An 18,404-nucleotide genomic window follows, 5' to 3' on the forward strand; every position below is an offset into this window, starting at 1 on the left:
AGTAAACAAATTGAATGATAATTGGCAAGCAATAAATAGGATTCAATAATGTTAAATAAACACCATGCATTATTGTTTAATGGAAAGGCAAATTGTGTAATTTTATTTTTATTTTTCAGATTAAATCTAATGAAGGCAGCTATGGTTTTGGTTTAGAAGACAAAAACAAATTACCAATTATTAAATTAGTGGAGAAAGGGTCAAATGCTGAGGTAACGTATACTAATATATAGTCTGACATTTGGTTTTGTTTTATGGTAATGTTTACAAATGTACACTTACAGCTGTATTTTGATATACAATTTTGAAAAATTAAGATAATGTAGTGTTTTAATTTGTCTGTTTTTTCAAGAAAAAAAAGTGTTGTTTTTAATTTTTATCATTTTTGTTTATAACCGAGCTATGACTTTGCTTTTACTATCATTTTATTCTTACGTATGATTTCCAATATATGAACTTAGAGATACAATACATAAATTATAAATATATTTATTTTCATGTGCTACATAGAGTACAGTGGCATCATTATTCATGAGTGGCAGAAGCACTGTTAGAAGAAAATGTAATGAATGAAAATAAAACGTGTGCTACTCTGCAGACATAGATTTGATTTATTTCCCATAAATGTGGTGTGTGTCAAGGCTTTTATGTTTTTTATTTGTAATAATGTAAAATATAGAGTTTGAGATGCTGAATGAGTAAGTTAGAGGGCTTGTGTTTACATTAGCATTGCTTCAGATAAACCTCTGTGGTGTATATACAGAGTTCACATTGACATGAACCGGACTTACTGTACTTATACAGAGAAGTGTGACAGTAAAATATGCTATCTGAGATTTTATTTTACAAAGGAGATTTTTAGAGCTGTTTTTAAAGGCCTTTACATCTCACTGTGGGATAGGGATTAGGATAAAAGGAGACTAGGGCTGTCAAGCGATTAAAAACATTAATTGTGATTAATTGTGTGATACATTTTTTTAATCGCACAATTAATCGCACTGTTAAACAATAAAAAAAACCCTTTATTTAAACATGTTTGGATGTTTTCTACATTTTCAAATATATTGATTTCAATTACAACACAGAATACAAAGTGTACAGTGCTCGCTTTATATTTCTTTTTTATTACAACCTAATACAAGTCCTGTAGTGCAATCTCTTTATAATGAAAATTGAACTTACAAATGTAGAATTATGTACAAAAAAAACCTGCATTCAAAAATAAAACAATGTAAAACTTTAGAACCCAAGTCCCCTCAGTCCTACTTCAGTCAATTGCTCAGACAAACAAATTTCGTTACAATTTGCAAGAGATAATGCCGCCCATGTCTTGTTTACAATGTCACCTGAACGTGAGAACAGGCTTTCACATGGCACTGTTGTAGCCGGCATCGCAAGATAGTTACATCCCAGAAGCACTAAAATTCATATATCCGTTCATGCTTCAATCACCATTCCAGAGGACGTGTCCATGCTGACGATGGGGTCTGCTCGATAACGATCCAAAGCAGAGTGGGCCGATGCATGTTCATTTTCACGATCTGAGTCAGATGCCACCAGCAGAAGGTTGATTTTCTTTTTTGATCGTTCGGGTTCTGTAATTTCTGCATCAGTGTGTTGCCTTTTTTAGACATCTGAAAGCATTCTTCACACCTAGTTCCTTTCAGATTTTGGATGGCACTTCAGATTCTTAAATATTGGGTTGAGTGCTATATCTATCCTTAGAAATCTCACATTGGTACCTTCTTTGCATTTTGTCAAATCTGCTGTGAAAGTGTTCTTAAAATGAACACGTGCTGGGTCATCATGCGAGACTGCTATAACATCAAATACATGGCAGAATGTGGGTAAAATAGAACAGGAGACATACAGTTCTCCCCCAAGGAGTTCAGTCACAAATTTAATTAACACATTTTTTTTAATGAGCATCATCAGCATGAAAGTATGTCTTCTTGAATGGCGGCCAAAGCATGAAGGGGTATATGAATGTTTAGCATATCTGGCACGTAAATACCTTGCAACACTGGCTACAAAAAAATGCCTGTTCTCACTTTCAGGTGACATTGTAAATAAGAAGCAGGCAGCAGTATCTCCCGTAAATGTAAACAAACTTGTTTGTCTTAGCAATTGGCTGAACAAGGAGTAGGACTGAGTGGACTTGTAGGCTCTAGAGTTTTACATTGTTTTATTTTTGAGTGCAGTTATGTAACCAAAAAAATCTGTTTGGAAGTTACACTTTCACAATAAAGAGATTGCACTACAATACTTTTATGAGGTGAAGTGAAAAATGCTATTTCTTTTGTTTATCATTTTTACAGTGCAAATATTTATAATAAAAAATAATAATATAAAGAGAGAACTGTACACTTTGTATTCTGTGTTGTAATAGAAATCAATATATTTGAAAATGTAGAAAAACATCCAAAAATATTTAATTAATTTCAATTGGTATTCTATTGTTTAACAGTGTGATTAATCACAATTAATTTTTTAAATTGCAGTTAATTTTTTTGAGTTAATCGCATGAGTTAACTGGGATTAATCGACAGCCCTAAAGGAGGCACAACAAATAAGTGGTATGATGCAGCCATAGAGTTATATCCAGCCTGAGTCCAGCTCTGTTATCTTTCTGTAATTCCATTTTGTTTTGTCAACTGTCTAGTACTGCCCTGTTCTCAAGTGGCAATAAGACTTGGAGGATGCCTTGAGCAGCTCTGTACATCCTGCTAGGGCTGCCCAGAGGATTCAGGGGGCCTGGGGCAAAGCAATTTTGGGGGCTCCTTCCATAAAAAAAGTTGCAATACTATAGAATACTATATTCTCGTGGGGGTCCCTGCAGAGCTCGGGGCCTGGGGCAAATTGCCCCACTTGCCCCTCCCCTCCTCCCCCGGGCGTCCCTGGAGGTAGTTTCTTCCCTAGTTGGCCAATAATTTAAAGGGTCTCTTTGACCTGACATGTTGTATACCTCACTCAAAGGTGTGAAACTCAAAACTTTTGAGTTTATGGTTTGTTTTTGTAACTTATGAAATATTCAGGTATTTCTTAAAATATTCAGCAAGCCTCTATATCTGAAAGTAAGTTTCAGTTTCTTTAGAGAACAACAGGTAGGGAAATTTGTTAATGTGGCAATAATAAAAGTTGGCCCAATAAGAGCGGTCACATTATCTACATTATATTAATAATTAAGACTCTTGATTTGTACTGCAGCAGTGTCCAAAGGGCCCAGTCAAGATCAGGGCCCTTTATGCTAGGTGCTTTTGAAACTTGGAGTTTACAATCCACATTTTGCCAGGTATAATTTAGGGATGTTTTGTGCATGCTGTGTGGAGGAAACTAAAACGAATGTCTATATCACTGACTCCTAATGGGCTTGTCTATAGGCAGACAAAATCAATACAATGTTGGTTATAAAAACTAAACCTAACAAGAACAAAACAAAGCAAAATGCTCAAGTGTTGTTTTTTTCCCCCCTCACTTAGATGGCAGGCCTGGAAGTTGGGAAGAAGATATTTGCCATTAATGGTGACCTAGTTTTTTTGAGACCCTTCAACGAAGTGGATTGCTTCCTGAAAGCATGCTTAAACAGCAGAAGGCCCCTCAGGGTACTTGTGAGCACAAAACCAAGGGAGTAAGTTGCGCTTCCTGTTTTGGGCATTTAAAAAATGATAACTGAAGTGAATTCTAGAAGGCAAATGTCTAAGTAGTAAACAGGAAAGACAGCATTGAGTTAATGTTATTGCATTATTGGGATAAGGTGTACTATTGCTGAGAGGTTATTTAAATTACTTAAGTGGCCCATATACTGAGCAAGCAAAAGTATTGTTCTTGAATAATAAAATGATTGATACAATATCAACATGCCAGGCCCCACATCTAATCAATCTGCTTTCAATTCATCTGTATTACATTTATCTACCAACAACAGCAAAGGGAAAACATCAGTCACTTTTGATGCTGAAGTCTTTCATTTTATATACACGTAGAAACCACAAGTATAAATGAAGAATATATAGGCAATTTTGACCCACTTAGCTGACATTCTGTTTTTAATAAACTTCCTCTGTCTAGGGACTATGTCCTGATCTCGCCTGGGTTAGATGATCTAATGGGTGTTTTGCATTTCTGTTCTGGTTCTACAAATAAAGTACATAGGATTAAAAAGTAACCCCCTCAAGATCTTTATTAACAGTTGGACTCCTCGCAATACAATGTTTTTGACAATTCTTACGTGCCTGGCATCCCCTTTATGTGAAAAAAGGAAGGAGTGCCTGTTTACTGTGCAACTTCTTTAGTTCTTTTCCTCTGTGCCTAAGCCTTAAATACACGTGTTCAATAGAAACAGAGGAATAAAAGGTCTGATTTAATCCTTACTTATATCACATAGGTGCAGTAAATTTAATGGCATTACTCCTGCTTTACGCTAGCCTAAGAGAGCGGTGAATCAGGCCCAAAATTACTCTAAGGACTAGATTGTGACTTGGACTACATGGCTGCACAGAATAGGGGGAATCATAATCACCCTGCCCACCCCCCTGCCCCTTACACACATGCACAGGCTAACTGTAGCATGCATCTGCACTGGAAGAAAAGAGAATTGTCCTCCCATCCACACCCCAGAGCAGGTGAGCAGGGAGGGGCATCTTGGCACTGGGATGTCCCAGCTAATAAAAACCCACACAAAGTAAGGGGGAAAGCAAGGGAAGAATTGTGCCCTAGAGGAGTGACTCTCTGGATGTACTCTTGGGATAATGCATTTTACATATTACCTTTTGTTTGGGGCTGTGTCTGAAGGCACAATGTACCTCTACATCTTTGTAATAATGTATATATGTATTTATGGGTTTGTGCTAACCTTTGGTTTCTTCCCTTTTGTTTCTTGTTTTAAAAAATGTATTTATTGCTTCCCTTTTCTGGCACAGTCTGCAAGGTAAAGGCCTCTCTATTAAGAACCAAATTTAAAGTGCAATATACTATATACAGCAAATATAATAAACAGCTTTTTCATTAAGTTTTCATCAGGCTTTCTGTCCAATATTTAAGGGTTCATGTCTGAAAGCAGTTTCAGAGAACTTTATCCAGTGACTAGTGAGGGGAGACTATAGGATTGATTACTGTTTGTCTTAGCATGTGTTATGAATGTTCTCAAGAATGAGTTGTGGGATGGTTAATTGCAAAATTTACCAATCTCTGCTAACATAGTACTGCTATGGAGAGGCTTGATCCTGAATTCCTTATTCAGGAAAAACTCCAGTTGAAATCAGTGGAACTACTTGTGAACAGAAGCTTCTGGATTGAGTCCTATATTGGTAAAATTAGAAAAACTTAACATTTGCCGGCTAGTTGGTGCACTTTGGCCTTCACCTGTGTAGACCTCAGTTCAAATCTTGATAGAAGTCCTAAGTGAAAATGAATATGTCTCAGCTTTTGTCCACAACACAAAGCCAAGTTAAACTAATGAGTTCTACAAGACTTGGGTCTTACATAGTTTCCCCCAGAGTGTGTGTATGAAGTAGGGAGAGATGCTTATATAATGCATTTTGTGTGGAAATTTTACAACGTGAGACCATTGAGTTTTCCCCAGCTTTAGTTAATATCCAACAGTCTTTAAAAATCTATTTGTAAAATACATCAGTTTTTAGAGAGATGCCTGGGATGCAAAAGATTTTGGATTCAGGATCTACCTATAATTGTCTCCAAGTGCCAACCATATTTTCAGCTTCCCCTGCTATAAACAAGAAGCAAAGTAATGGAGCTGATTTATACTCCACGCTATATTTGAAGGAAGATTTTTTTACCATATTGTGTGAATGTACTCCACGCTATATTTGAAGGAAGATTTTTTTTACCATATTGTGTGAATGTATTTTAAAATTACATTTATCTCTTTCCAAGTCTCAAAATTATTATTATTGTTTATTACCATAGTGCCTAAGGGTACATCTACACAGCCTACAGCAGCAAACCTCCCAGTCCCGGTCGACAGATTTGGTCTTGTGGAGCTCTCACTAGTTGGGCTGGAGCTTGGGCTCTGAAGCCTAAGGGAGAGTATATTTTTTCCACTGGAATTTGCTGATTCATCAAAATTGAAATGTTCTCTGGAAACAGTTCTATTCTGACAAAGTTCCAACAGAACCCTGCCAGGTTTCCTAGCTCCTCGGTAGCCTGTCTAATGGACTGATGGGGAGCTGAGAACTTGGGAGCTCTGGATTCCAGGTTCTCAGCTCCTCAGCAGCCTGGGCTCCCAAAGCATCTAGAGTCCACAGCTCCTTAGGAGCCCAGCAGTTGCACTATTCAGGAGTTGAGGATCTCAGGGCTACCCAGGTCTGTGGCTCTGGGGCAGTCCACCAGGTGGTCTACCTGTGAGCTGGGCAGTCCAAGGCTTCCAGAGTCTGTAGCTCTGCCCAGAATTTTGAAATTATTGGTTTTGGTTCCAAATTGGAACAAAACCAATTTGAAATATTGAAATTTTCCATTAAATGGAATTACCTTTCTTATAACAGTTCCACTATTTAGTCTTACAGTCTCATCATGCTGTTATCTCTGGGCCAAGTTTTGATGTCCTTACTGAATAAGAGCATCATGATCAGTCCTCTATCTTTTTTTGCTCCTACTTGTATTTCTCTGTAGCTTTCTCTGTTATTCATAATGAATGAAATTCAGAATGAAATTTTCATTCAAATTTGGCCTTTTCTTAAAACTGGAATTTTGGGGGAAAACGTTTCAATTTTTCAAATATTGTCTATAAGAACGTCAGATGAAAAAGTTTAACCTGTAGTCCTTACTGACACATTTTTCATTTTTTGATAGCATCATGAGGTAAATATAGCAAGAATGTAAATCAGCAATGTCTGAAAACCAGGCCCCTTCAAAGCGTTTCATATGGGGTCAAAAATAGATGAACCCCAAATCAAGATACACTTTTGTCATGCATCCAACGAAGTGGGTATTCACCCATGAAAGCTCATGCTCCAGTACGTCTGTTAGTCTATAAGGTGCCACAGGACTCTTTGCTACTTTTGAAAATGTAGGCCTTTATCTCTATCTTACTGAGTTCTCTTTGTAAAATGGAATAATATTCTCCTGCTTTCATGGGTATTGTGATGGTAAAATCATTCTATATGTGAAATGTAGGTGATGAGCACTATAAGACAGAATATAAAATGAATAAATAGCTTTGGCCAAACCATCTCTCCTTTTCCTTTAGCTCTTTTTATTTTTAAAAATTATGAGAAATAGCAGGGAAGAGTTTAAACAGATTTTTACTACCTGTTACTTTTCCCACTGTGACCTATCTTTACTTTAAAGAACAAAATGTCAACATCTGATATTTGATCTTGAGTCTCTGTTGGTATTAGGACAGTGAAGATCCCTGACTCTGCAGATGGACTTGGATTCCAAATCCGGGGCTTTGGTCCATCGGTTGTCCATGCTGTTGGAAGAGGTAAGAAACAGGAGCAGAATGGGATCATGGTAATCATCTGCCTAACTTCTTATTAGGCCTGGTCGAGGTCGATCACACTTACAATTATAATTTCAGTTTACATATTCTTTCCTGTTGAGACAAACACCATTAACTCAAACTTCCTAATAAGCTTTTTAATTGTTTTACCCTTGAAAAATCTGCAGAATGTTATTTTGTTACAAGCATAACAAATGGTAAATAGGTAGTCATTCAAAATACTGTCTTATGAATATGCTAATTTGGCTAAAATTTAGACAGTCTTTTGTTGGTTTTTACACATATTTAAATTACCGTAGTTCTTTCAGTAACACTTACATAGGTTTTAAGGTCAAATATCCTTTACAGATTAGGAATAATTATTAAATGCAAAAGTAATTGATCCAGTAAATGGCATTTGGAAGCAACGTTCTGAAGGCTACTTAGTTATTAAATTACACATTTATGGTCTGACTCATCTGAAAACCCTTTTGAGAACATATGTGCAGTCTGGACAAATCCTTTCATACAGCTCTGGGCTCCAGTGACTTAGACCATTTTACTAACTACAGATGTTTGCTCTTTATAGTGTTTTATGTCCTTTCTGTGACATGATTGCCAAACATTTGCCAACTCTTTAACCCAATGTACTCTGGATTGCTGTTCTGACACTGATGAGGAGCCCCTATCGCTGACTACAGTAAACAATCTGTTGTGTATTGTGAAATGCAGAGCTCATTGAAACCATATTTTTAGCCTATGCTGTGGCAATTTACCCCCCTGTAACCGAGAAGCCTTAAACCAAGCAGTATGATTACGTTTGGCAAAGCAACCAGTTGAAAGAACCAGTCAATTTTGACCTGAGCTGTGGTGCCAGAAACCAGGTCTTTAAGAGCATAGGGTCTAATACACACCAGTCTGTTAATTACTTCCACACCTGGGTCTCAGTTCAGCTGTCCATCTTTGTTCATCAAAGCATTTAAGCAAATATTTTAGTCCCGTTGATCTTGATGGCACATAAGCACATGCTTAAGTGAATTGCTGAACATGGATGCGCTTAAGCATATGCTTAAATGCTTTCCTGAAGGAACTGGGACCATGGTTTTTCTGGAGTCTGAATAACATTTCTGCAGTCTTGAAGGATATTATTTAATGGGATTTGTTTAAGCTTTGTCTCTAAATCCAGATATTTGTTGGAACCAGATTAGCTGATTTTGGTGTGATTTCAAGACACTTTACTCTAGTAACTTAATTTAAAGTGCAGCTATAGTCTGTAAAAAGTGATTGTTAAAAATCATAGTATGGGATTCCAAATTTATTTTTTCAATGCATTCCTTATCAAATTCAGACAGTTTACAAGTCAGTATATGATTTTTCTATTTGCCAGCCCCTCAACTGTGCAGGAGGGCCCCAAATATTTTGTATCAGCCTGGGGGCAACATGTTTATTCTTCATTGGCATATTTTGTTGGCAATCTCAACAGAGGATAAAAGAATGGAATATGCCTGGAGACCAAACTAACTTCAAACTCCAAGAGCCAGTCTCTCCAGAATAGATTTGAGGCATGCTGGCAAGATATTTTACACCGACACTACCTTTGCTGTACACAGGACTTTTTCAAGGTTATCATTCTATTATAGAAACAAATCACTGAATGTATATTTTATTTTATTCAGAGAGTAGTCTTCATTTTTATTCACAATGATTAAAGTTAATAAAATTTCCTATTCCAATAACTATTGACTCTTGTTTTTGTTTTTTTTAAAGCTGGAAGCTAGGCATTTTCCATTACAGGTTAAATGGTAAAGAGATTAAAATAGAATTGAATACACAGAAATGCCCTTGGATTTGGGTTTTTCACATACTGTTTGACAAGAAACTCCTGGTCTGCTTTAATACTTGCTTTGAATTATAGGGAGACTTGTCAGAAAGCTTCTGATTTTTATTTATCAATAGAGACATTTGCTATAATCAAAGAGCAAAGGCTTAGGACTCTGAATAGTTATAGTTATTTTCAAATTACAGATTTTTTTTTACCGTTTTACTACAAAAGTCAAATCTTCCCCAGCATTTTCAGCTAGGTGCCGGGGGATATTTAGCAACAAACCGACCATGGGTGTTAGTTGCTAGTGTCTAGCAATTTTTCAGAATTTGTTTCACAATAGAATTTGACTATGAAAGGAAGACTATTAAGGTGGTTTTTTTTTTTTAATTTTTTTACAGTAATTTAGTAATCACTCAGTAGAAGCTTAAAATTAAAATCTGTTTCCTTACTGAAATAACATTTCCTTAATTTCACATGCACACTGGTTTGTTATTGTTGGGTTATACATCAGTACTGGGCTGTTGGCAATATGTTATTTTTAGTGAAATAATGCATTACATCATATTATTTTTATAAGCTATAAAGTATTACATGAACTCTGCAATCAGACACAACAAAACCAACAGAGGATATCTTGTTCTGCACTATTTTATCAGATGAAATTTATTCTAAGATAATAACAATTAAATTGATATAGCTGAGGTTTGTAGTAGCTTGCTTTGAATAGTTTTTCAGTAAATTGTTCTACAGGATTATGATATGGTCCCCACAAGGGGGATCCCTAGCATGGACCCCATAATCTTTGCAGAGTCTCACTGACTTCAGAACTCCATTGTACTAGCAACAAGCAAGAATCAATAATAGCAGATACTTATGCAGATTGAGGCACTTGGACTGTATGTTTAAAAGGGGATCTTTTAGCATGGAATTTGGCAACTTTCACAATTGTTTTTAAAGGAACTGTGGCAGCTGCAGCAGGTCTCCACCCTGGACAGTGCATAATTAAAGTGAATGGAATTAATGTCAGCAAAGAGACTCATGCAAGTGTTATCGCCCACGTCACAGCCTGCAGGAAATACAGGCGTCCAATGCAGGTAGACAAGTTTACTGCTTATGCCCTCATTGCTCTATCCATTGTTTATTTTTGTTCTTTACATCCAGTTGTGGGGGGAATAAAGGGGAGGTGGCTAATTAAAATATAAAAACTGATGATTACTTAATATTTATTGCTGATACTCAAGGTCTCTTTAAGTTCTGCTTCAAAAAACTAAGCTTTTAACCAAATAGTTTTCTCATGTTATCTTTTTAAAGGATTATTTCCAGCAGCATTATAACTCTGTGCAGAAAACACCATGAAATATATTCTCATCTGGATGGAGTGGAGTTTATACAGCTAGCTGTGTGCTCATGAGAACATAACACAAACAGTTGATCTTTTTCCTGACTTTTATTAACACTTAGCATGTACAGAGCAGAGTGAATATATCCTGTCTGTAAAGGTCTCTCTACACTTCTTTTACAGTGCAGTGTTAGAAAATAAATATTATTTCAAGGATTCTGAGTTTCCTTTTTTAATATGAGCAAATAAATTATTCTTGCTTTTAGTTTAGAAAGAAAATTGAATGTTCACAGTAATTGTCATGATAAAACAAAACAGCTGGATTCAGTAATGTAATCTTTCCACGTTCTTGGAAATTCTTCATAAACTGTGAACCAGTTAATTAACTTCACAATGTCCTTCAGTGAGTGTTGAAATCCAATTAAAACTAAATCTGAAATCCTCCTTTCAGACCTACTGAACAGATATGAGATAAGCAGCAGAAATAGGGGGTTGTTTCAACTGCATCATGCAAATACTGCTTCATGAAAATGTTCCTTTGGATTTCTTTGTGCTCCAGTACAGAATTGAGGCAGTTATGTCTGAATTCTGGTCAAAGGGGTATTTTTACTCACAGATACAGTAGCATGGAGTCTTTTGCTCTAAACTGGCTATATTAAAGGGATAAAAAGTACTTTATACCTGAGGTGGACTGACTGTTTCAAGATGTGGATTTGCTGTGGAGATGGGTGGGCATCCAGAAAAGGGGAACTTAAAAATTAACTGCTTGCATGCCTATCATTAGGTAAACGATTACTGCAACTGGATGTGAATTCCATTAAAAGGTTGCCTACCCCTGTTCTGTATCATTGCTCCCTTCACCTACAATGAGGATATCATCTGCAATTATTTTCACCCCACGGAACCTTTCCAGTGCTTGGGTGAGTCTTCTCTGGAACATCTCGGGCTGGCACAGCCATCTGCAGGGACAAAGTGATGTTGCAAAGGTTGTCAGTATACTGGACTCTTATCCAGCCTTCTATGTCAAAACTCATCCATCACATTAGAGACTACAAAGATTCTGGCTTTGGAAAGTTCTACCAAGAGGTCATCAATTGGGGGAAGTGGATAAAGGGACAATGCCTTGTTCAGTGGCTTTAGGTCTATGCAGATATGTAATTTCACTGATGGCTTCTTTATCATTGCCATGCTTTTTACCCAGCCTGTACTGGCCTCTACTGGTGCTATGATATGCCCACGCTGCAGACTTTCATGCTCCTTGAGTACTGGATTACATAGTGCCACTGGAATTTTCCTTCATGGTAAACTCAAAGGTTCCACTGCTGGGTCCATTTCCTGTTGAAGCTTTCCTTTGAGGCACCCATTGCCTTTAAAAACATCCCTATATACTTTTAAAATGGTCTCCATTGTCCACAGGATTTCCCTTTTTGCTTCTTGTACTCTAGCTATAAAATTCTGATGCTGCACCTGATCCGACCTGTGGCTTGTATGGCTGTATTCCCCAAGAGGGGTCGATGGTGTTTATCATCATCCACCACCACAAACTTCTGCTGGTATCATCTGTTATTTTTTGGATTAGTGATTATGAGGTCACATTTTCCTATGGACAGCATTAATCTCACATTGTATGTTATTAGATTGTGTCTGCTCTCTGTGAAAGGTATGTTTGATCATATTGCAGGAGGCCTCGCTATCCAGCTGAAATTGCATAGGGTGTTTCCCAATTAACACTCTTGCATTCATGGAGGTTGGCATTGTCCCTTGTTGCTATCTTGTCTCAACAGCCTGAACATAATATGCGCTCAGACTCAAGGAGAGAATAATGATGTTATCAACAGTGTCTGATGTGCCATCACCCTCTTGTACATATCTTATTGAATGTTTCTAGGACCGTCCTCTGCTCTTGTACACATTAGTAAAATGATTCAACTTGCCACATTCCTTGCAATGTTGTCTTAGTGCATGGCACTTCTCATTGACCCGCTCATGCTGTCTTCCACAATTAGTGCCCCTCACTATGTGTATGGAACCCTGGCTACTTGCTCTCCTGTGTTCTTGACTGCATGTACTTGTGGAGTTGTTGTGCCTCCTAGGGCTCTCATCCTTTCACTTGAGGCTTCTGCTCCCCATCTGTCTAATGTGAGATCGCCTTTCCAGAGCAGCCACTCTTTCAGGAGGTGATCCCAGGTGCCACAGACTGTCCTTTCCCAAATCGGGAAGTCTGTCAAGTCTTCAAAATTGCACATAGTAGCCACTGTGTATAAGGCAGAAATATAGGGATCTAGCCATTTAGGGTGACCAACTAGCAAGTGTGAAAAATCAGGACAGGAGATGGGGGGGTAATAGGCACCTATATAAGACAAAGCCCCCAAAACTGGGACTGTCCCTATAAAATAGTGACATCTGGTCACCCTATAGCCATTCCCCTTTGGCTTGGTCTCTAGTGAAAAATCTGTGTTGTGTCACAGTTTTGTTTTTCGTTAGGGAGGAATAGTTTCCCAGGGCTACTAGGGCTACTGTGAGGCTTGAGGCAGTGGTGTGCTTCTGAGGGGTGCAGATCTCTCTGCCTTGTTCCCTAATAAGGTAAAATAACAGTTTTGCTTTCCTGCTTTGTCATCCTCTTGCATGGCCAGGTCTGTGTCCAGCTTAAACTCCTCCTTCCACTGGGTCCATCTCTGGTCTAGAATTGGATATGCAAAATCCAGGGCTCTTGGGGGCATCAAACTGAGTTCCATGGCTCATGCTGCCACCTGCTGCACTGCAGAGAACTCACAGCTCAAATGCTGCCACCCTGTTTCATTCACAAAAGGTGAATCAGAACACAGGCTAAGTTGCACAAGTGGAACTTTAGTAAACCCTCTGCACTGCTTTGTCCATGTGGCTGAGTGGCTTCCTGCCTAACTCCACCCATTCCCTGTCTTCCCGGTGTCCCTCAATAACAGCCCCTCCAAGGTATATGGCCTTCTGACTGCAGTTCCACTGATCATGATACAACACCTATTTAGTTTCTTTGTTGGTGACACTAAACTGACTTGACAGAAGATCCTGTAGCGTTTGTGCATGAGCTTTAGCTTACATGCATTATATAGCGCTCTTGGAAAACCCTGTTAAGAATAGTATATTGTGGAATAGTCTTTTATGTTAACTTTTGTGATCCTGCACTTTCAGCATAAATAAATAGAAATAAATTTCAGATAACGTTACTCCTTGTGATAGGCTGTCTGATGTCAGGTTAGGAATAATAAGGAACCTGTTCTGCGTCAGCCAGAATAAGGCACCCTATGAACCAAGAACGAGTACTTAAATGTTAACTTAGATATGGGTATAGGTACTGGCTGAGTGCTTCCCACGTGTCTGAGCAGAGGAGACTTGTAAAGTACTCTGTAGTCAAATCAGCAACATCTGGATCAACCTAGGAAGTAGAATGGATTCAAAATGATTTCCTCTGGCCTGCTCGTGCACAACAAACTGCAAGCAATCAAGACAACTCCTTGAGAAGATTTTGTCCAAAAGTTAAAATACAAAATGTTAAATGCTGACATTTCCCCCTTTCCTCTCCCTCTTCCTGTCCTTTTCCTCTAGTCTTCTCCTCCTCTATCTTTTTTTTATCCCCACCCTAACATGCTATGTCTGTGTAATATTGTCTGATTTTGTACAGTTTGGCCTTGCAGCTTTGACAAGTTGTAAAGTTGTGTAATTGAATAATTTTATTGGCTATCCTGTGAAATGTGCAGTATTTGGTAACATAAACTGCTGTATGTTTACCTTTTTGTATTTTTTATTGTTTCTTTATGAAAATCAATAAAAAATTACAATCTTAAGCATCCTTAATGAGATATAAATAGTTCAGAGTAAAAGGTTAAAAGGATTCAAATGTGGGTTTATCTAGAGAGAAACTGTTTCTTAATCCTTCAGGATATTATACTAACCATTACTTTGCAGATGATTGTAAAGGTAATGAATGTGTATTTTACCTTAACCAAGCACAACCTGCTTTAACAGTTTGTATAGAAGACATACTGCAGTTTAACTCTTGGCATCCTTGCTTAACTTTCATTTCATCCCACTCTTTCCTCTTTACAGGCTGTGATTTCAGTTCAGTCACAAAATGCAGGATTATTTTTGTCATTTATTCTGCTATAGTAATTGGAGGGTGAGAGATTGATAGGTACATTGCATGTCAACTATGGGCATGAGAAGGGTATTTTGCCTACTCCATATTTGATTAGCATAATACATTATTAAATACATTGAAATATTAATTAGAGCCCAAAGTATCTGATTATGCACCCCCCACTGCTGGATACAAGTAAGATCAAGTTTTGTGCAACACGTCTGAGGAAAAAACATCTGATCTGCATGGAATAGAGGCAATTCTATACTGAGTATAGGCATAAGGATTCTTACAGACACGGCCAGTGGAGTTCTCCAGGTGCACATAATGCAAAGTGGAAGTGGTTTAGAGGCAAAGCAAATGTGTTATGCCCCCATGGCTGGTGTTCAACAATCAATGCAAGCTCCAGTAGGTGTGCAGCAGGTTTAGTGAGATAGAAGTTGGTTCTGTTGTTTTTATAGCTTCCTGTCATAATAAGGTTTTCAGTGTATTAAAACAACTTGTTTTAGGTATGCATTAAGGGCATTTTTATTGACACACAAAACAAAGTGTAGCCATACTGCATACACTGTTTAAAACAAATGAACTGATGAAATCTCTGTTATTGGTACAGTATGTTTCTCTACAGCTGGTTTTAGATAAAATCAATCTCACTCCTCTGTCATTTCCAATATTATTGGGTTTTTTTCAAAATGAAGTGCAGATAGTAACTGATAAACATCCTGTTGAGGTAGGGAATTGAAATAACTATTTCCTGTTTGAAAGCAGTGAAATGAGACAGCTTTGATTATACATGCAATTTTTTTTCTTTTATAGCAAGATTCTATACAGTGGGTATATAACAGTATAGAGAGTGCACAGGAAGACCTTCAGAAAGCGAACTCCAAACCCCCTGGAGATGAGGGAGGAGATGCCTTTGACTGCAAAGTGGAAGGTGTGATCTTTATTTTTTGCATGTCATCCTTTAGAATTTCTTTCTGTTAGCAAGGAACATAGAAATTTCTTCTTCCTACTAGAGAAACTGAAAGCAGACTACAGGTTTTAATTTACATAAGGATTTATATGCAATTGCATATCTGACACGGAGGAGAGTTAAAAATACCATCACCCTATAATACTGTGTGAATTAGCTGAACAGTTCCTTGGATCCACGAGAAATTTTGTAGTATGGCACTTTCATTAAAATCTCACAAATAATAAAATAATTTAAGGGGAATTAGAATTAATTCAAAGCTCTATTGGATCACAAATAATGAGTCATGTCCTTCGGGATACTTTTCAGGCAAAAGTTATGAGTCTACAAGGATGATTGAGAAAATGGTTAATAGCTGACTTTCAATTAATTTTTCTGGGCAAATGCTGCCCTCAGAGTTGTATGTGTGTCTCTGGAGCAAGCATTCAGTGTGGGGAGGGATAGCTCTGTGGTTTGAGCATTGGCCTGCTAAAACCCAAGCTTGTGAGTTCAACCCTTGAGGGAGCTAGTTAAAGATCTGGGGGGAAAAAAGTCTGTCTGAGGATTGGTCCTGCTTTGAGCAGGGGTTTGGACTAGATGACTCTCCAACCCTGATATTCTACAATTTTAAACAAGGATTTTCCAACTTTCCATTCCTATTTGTTGCAACATCTCAAGCTTGTAAGAAAAGCAGAATGTCTCCCTTTACAACCAATGGGTTGTGTCATAGGACTATTCCAGCAGGCTTTCTCACACTTCATCTAACCCAAACTTTAGTCAGCCCCAGACCTGAGTTTTTCTGAGTTTGAGTCACCTAGTCACCTTGGGATTTCTTGATATTCATTTCAATAGAAATTTTCAAAAGATCGCTACTTCCATATGGTCTGCAGTGATCGTTCTTTTATTTTGATTTAGATCTGAAGCAGCCAAAACAAAACTAACTATTACTTTTCTTTGCTGTAGAAGTAATTGACAAGTTTAACACAATGGCAATAATTGATGGGAGGAAGGATCATGTGAGTCTCACTGTTGATAATGTTCATCTGGAATATGGAGTGGTTTATGAGTATGACAGTACGGCTGGAATAAAATGCCATGTGGTGGAGAAAATGATTGAACCAAAGGGCTTTTTCAGCTTGACTGCAAAGGTATGAGGCCTATGTAGAAAAATACATTTTCATGTGTATTAATTTTGTATTATACTTAATTCCACTGAAGTCACATCTATCCGTTATTGATTGAGAGGGACATCTGGTTTTATTTCATGTCTAATATTTTCAGGTCACCTTTGTCCCGCTGACATTTTGAATCATTACTGTGTACTCAGTCAGCAAAATAAGTTATGTTGTGGTCATAAATTGAACGTCTAAACTCAACAAATGCCAAATAATTCCATTTTTTGCTATCAAAAAAACTTCAAAGAAGTTCAGAGACTTATTGTAATTGAACATCAAAACTTTTTGAAGGGTCAGAATATGAAGTGTCACATAAAAAATATTCAAGACCCCATTTTCAAATGGTCTGTAACCTGATCTCCAAAACTGCAGGTACAACTTTCTGAACTTACATTTCTCTGCATACACAAAAGTAGCAAGGTGCCTTGCTGGTGTTTTTATTTTGCATATTATCTCCCTCCAAATAGACACAGGAAAATGCATCTGCAAAAACATAGATTAGGAAAATGTTGCACAAAAATTTTGAGGCTACTTTGGAAATTTTCATCTGAATACTTCCAAAGCTGCAAAAGTGTGACTTCTTATTAATAACATGGGAAAGATGTCTTAATTAGAGCTGTTGCATTTTACATCTATTCATTATCAATTCGTGTAGGAATACAGCTTTTTATTAATTCCTGTTTCATCACTTATACAGTTACAGGCAAGGATAAATAAAAATTAAAGCCAAAACTTTGTAGAGTGAATTCAATTTCTGCAGATTATTTTTTCATTGATTAAATCATTGAACCACAGGGATGTTATTACTTGCTCTAATAATACAGTATGTAGAAGTGTTTGTAATTTAAATATTTTTTACTAATCTTATATTTTTAGGATTAATTTTTCCACTGCCATACTCTGAAAGTGCGAGTGTGGTCGGAGCGCCAGCGCTGGGAGAGAGCTCTCCCAGCGCTGTCCGTACTCCACCTCCCTATGGGGATTAACGTACAGCGCTGGGAGCCGTGCTCCCAGCGCTGTGGCTCTGATCACACTGGCGCTTTGCAGCGCCGCAACTTGCAGCGCTGGAGGGGGTGTTTTTTCACATCCTGCTGCAGCGCTGCAAATCTGCAAGTGTAGCCATGGCCTGAGTATTTGTAAGAAAACTAGAGCTTCCAGAACACTGATTTTTGGGATGTAGAGTACAGACACTGCCTGCCCAGCTAGCACAGGTCTAAATAGCAGTGTAGACAGTGAGGCACAGCTTAGGCGAGTAGAGTGCCCTGCACACCTGAACCCTAGGGTATATACCCTATGGGACTCTGTATATGCTCAAGCAGTGCCTCCCACATCTGAGCTGATATTTTTAGTAGTGTATTGTCCTGCTGCCTCCCCATGGTGGAGCCTTTCCCTATTGCCTCCCTGCTGTTGGAGCGTTTCACTGCCACTTGTAGCTTCATGCCACAGTGACAAATGTGGATGCAGTCTGCCTTTTACTGTGGCACATAGTTATATGTATAGTGCCTGTATTCTACATGCTGCCATAAGTGTAGACATAGTCTAAGTCAGTACTGACCACTGT

At 37.9% G+C, this 18,404-nt stretch overlaps 1 protein-coding gene across 5 annotated transcripts in view; it reads left to right on the forward strand.

Moving 5' to 3' along the window:
* The window catches only part of PREX2 (phosphatidylinositol-3,4,5-trisphosphate dependent Rac exchange factor 2), a 290,193-nt gene that overhangs the window by 151,347 nt on the left and 120,442 nt on the right, over positions 1 to 18,404 (forward strand). For all 5 annotated transcript variants that reach the window (XM_039522705.1, XM_039522703.1, XM_039522702.1 and 2 more), the window contains 6 exons: positions 120 to 212; positions 3,480 to 3,628; positions 7,356 to 7,441; positions 10,221 to 10,357; positions 15,533 to 15,650; positions 16,632 to 16,816. In XM_039522705.1, the coding sequence (XP_039378639.1) occupies positions 120 to 212; positions 3,480 to 3,628; positions 7,356 to 7,441; positions 10,221 to 10,357; positions 15,533 to 15,650; positions 16,632 to 16,816 (768 nt within the window). The remainder of the gene's footprint in view (positions 1 to 119; positions 213 to 3,479; positions 3,629 to 7,355; positions 7,442 to 10,220; positions 10,358 to 15,532; positions 15,651 to 16,631; positions 16,817 to 18,404) is intronic.

Source organism: Mauremys reevesii, linkage group 2 (genome assembly GCF_016161935.1).
Source record: "Mauremys reevesii isolate NIE-2019 linkage group 2, ASM1616193v1, whole genome shotgun sequence".
NCBI lineage: Eukaryota > Metazoa > Chordata > Testudines > Geoemydidae > Mauremys > Mauremys reevesii.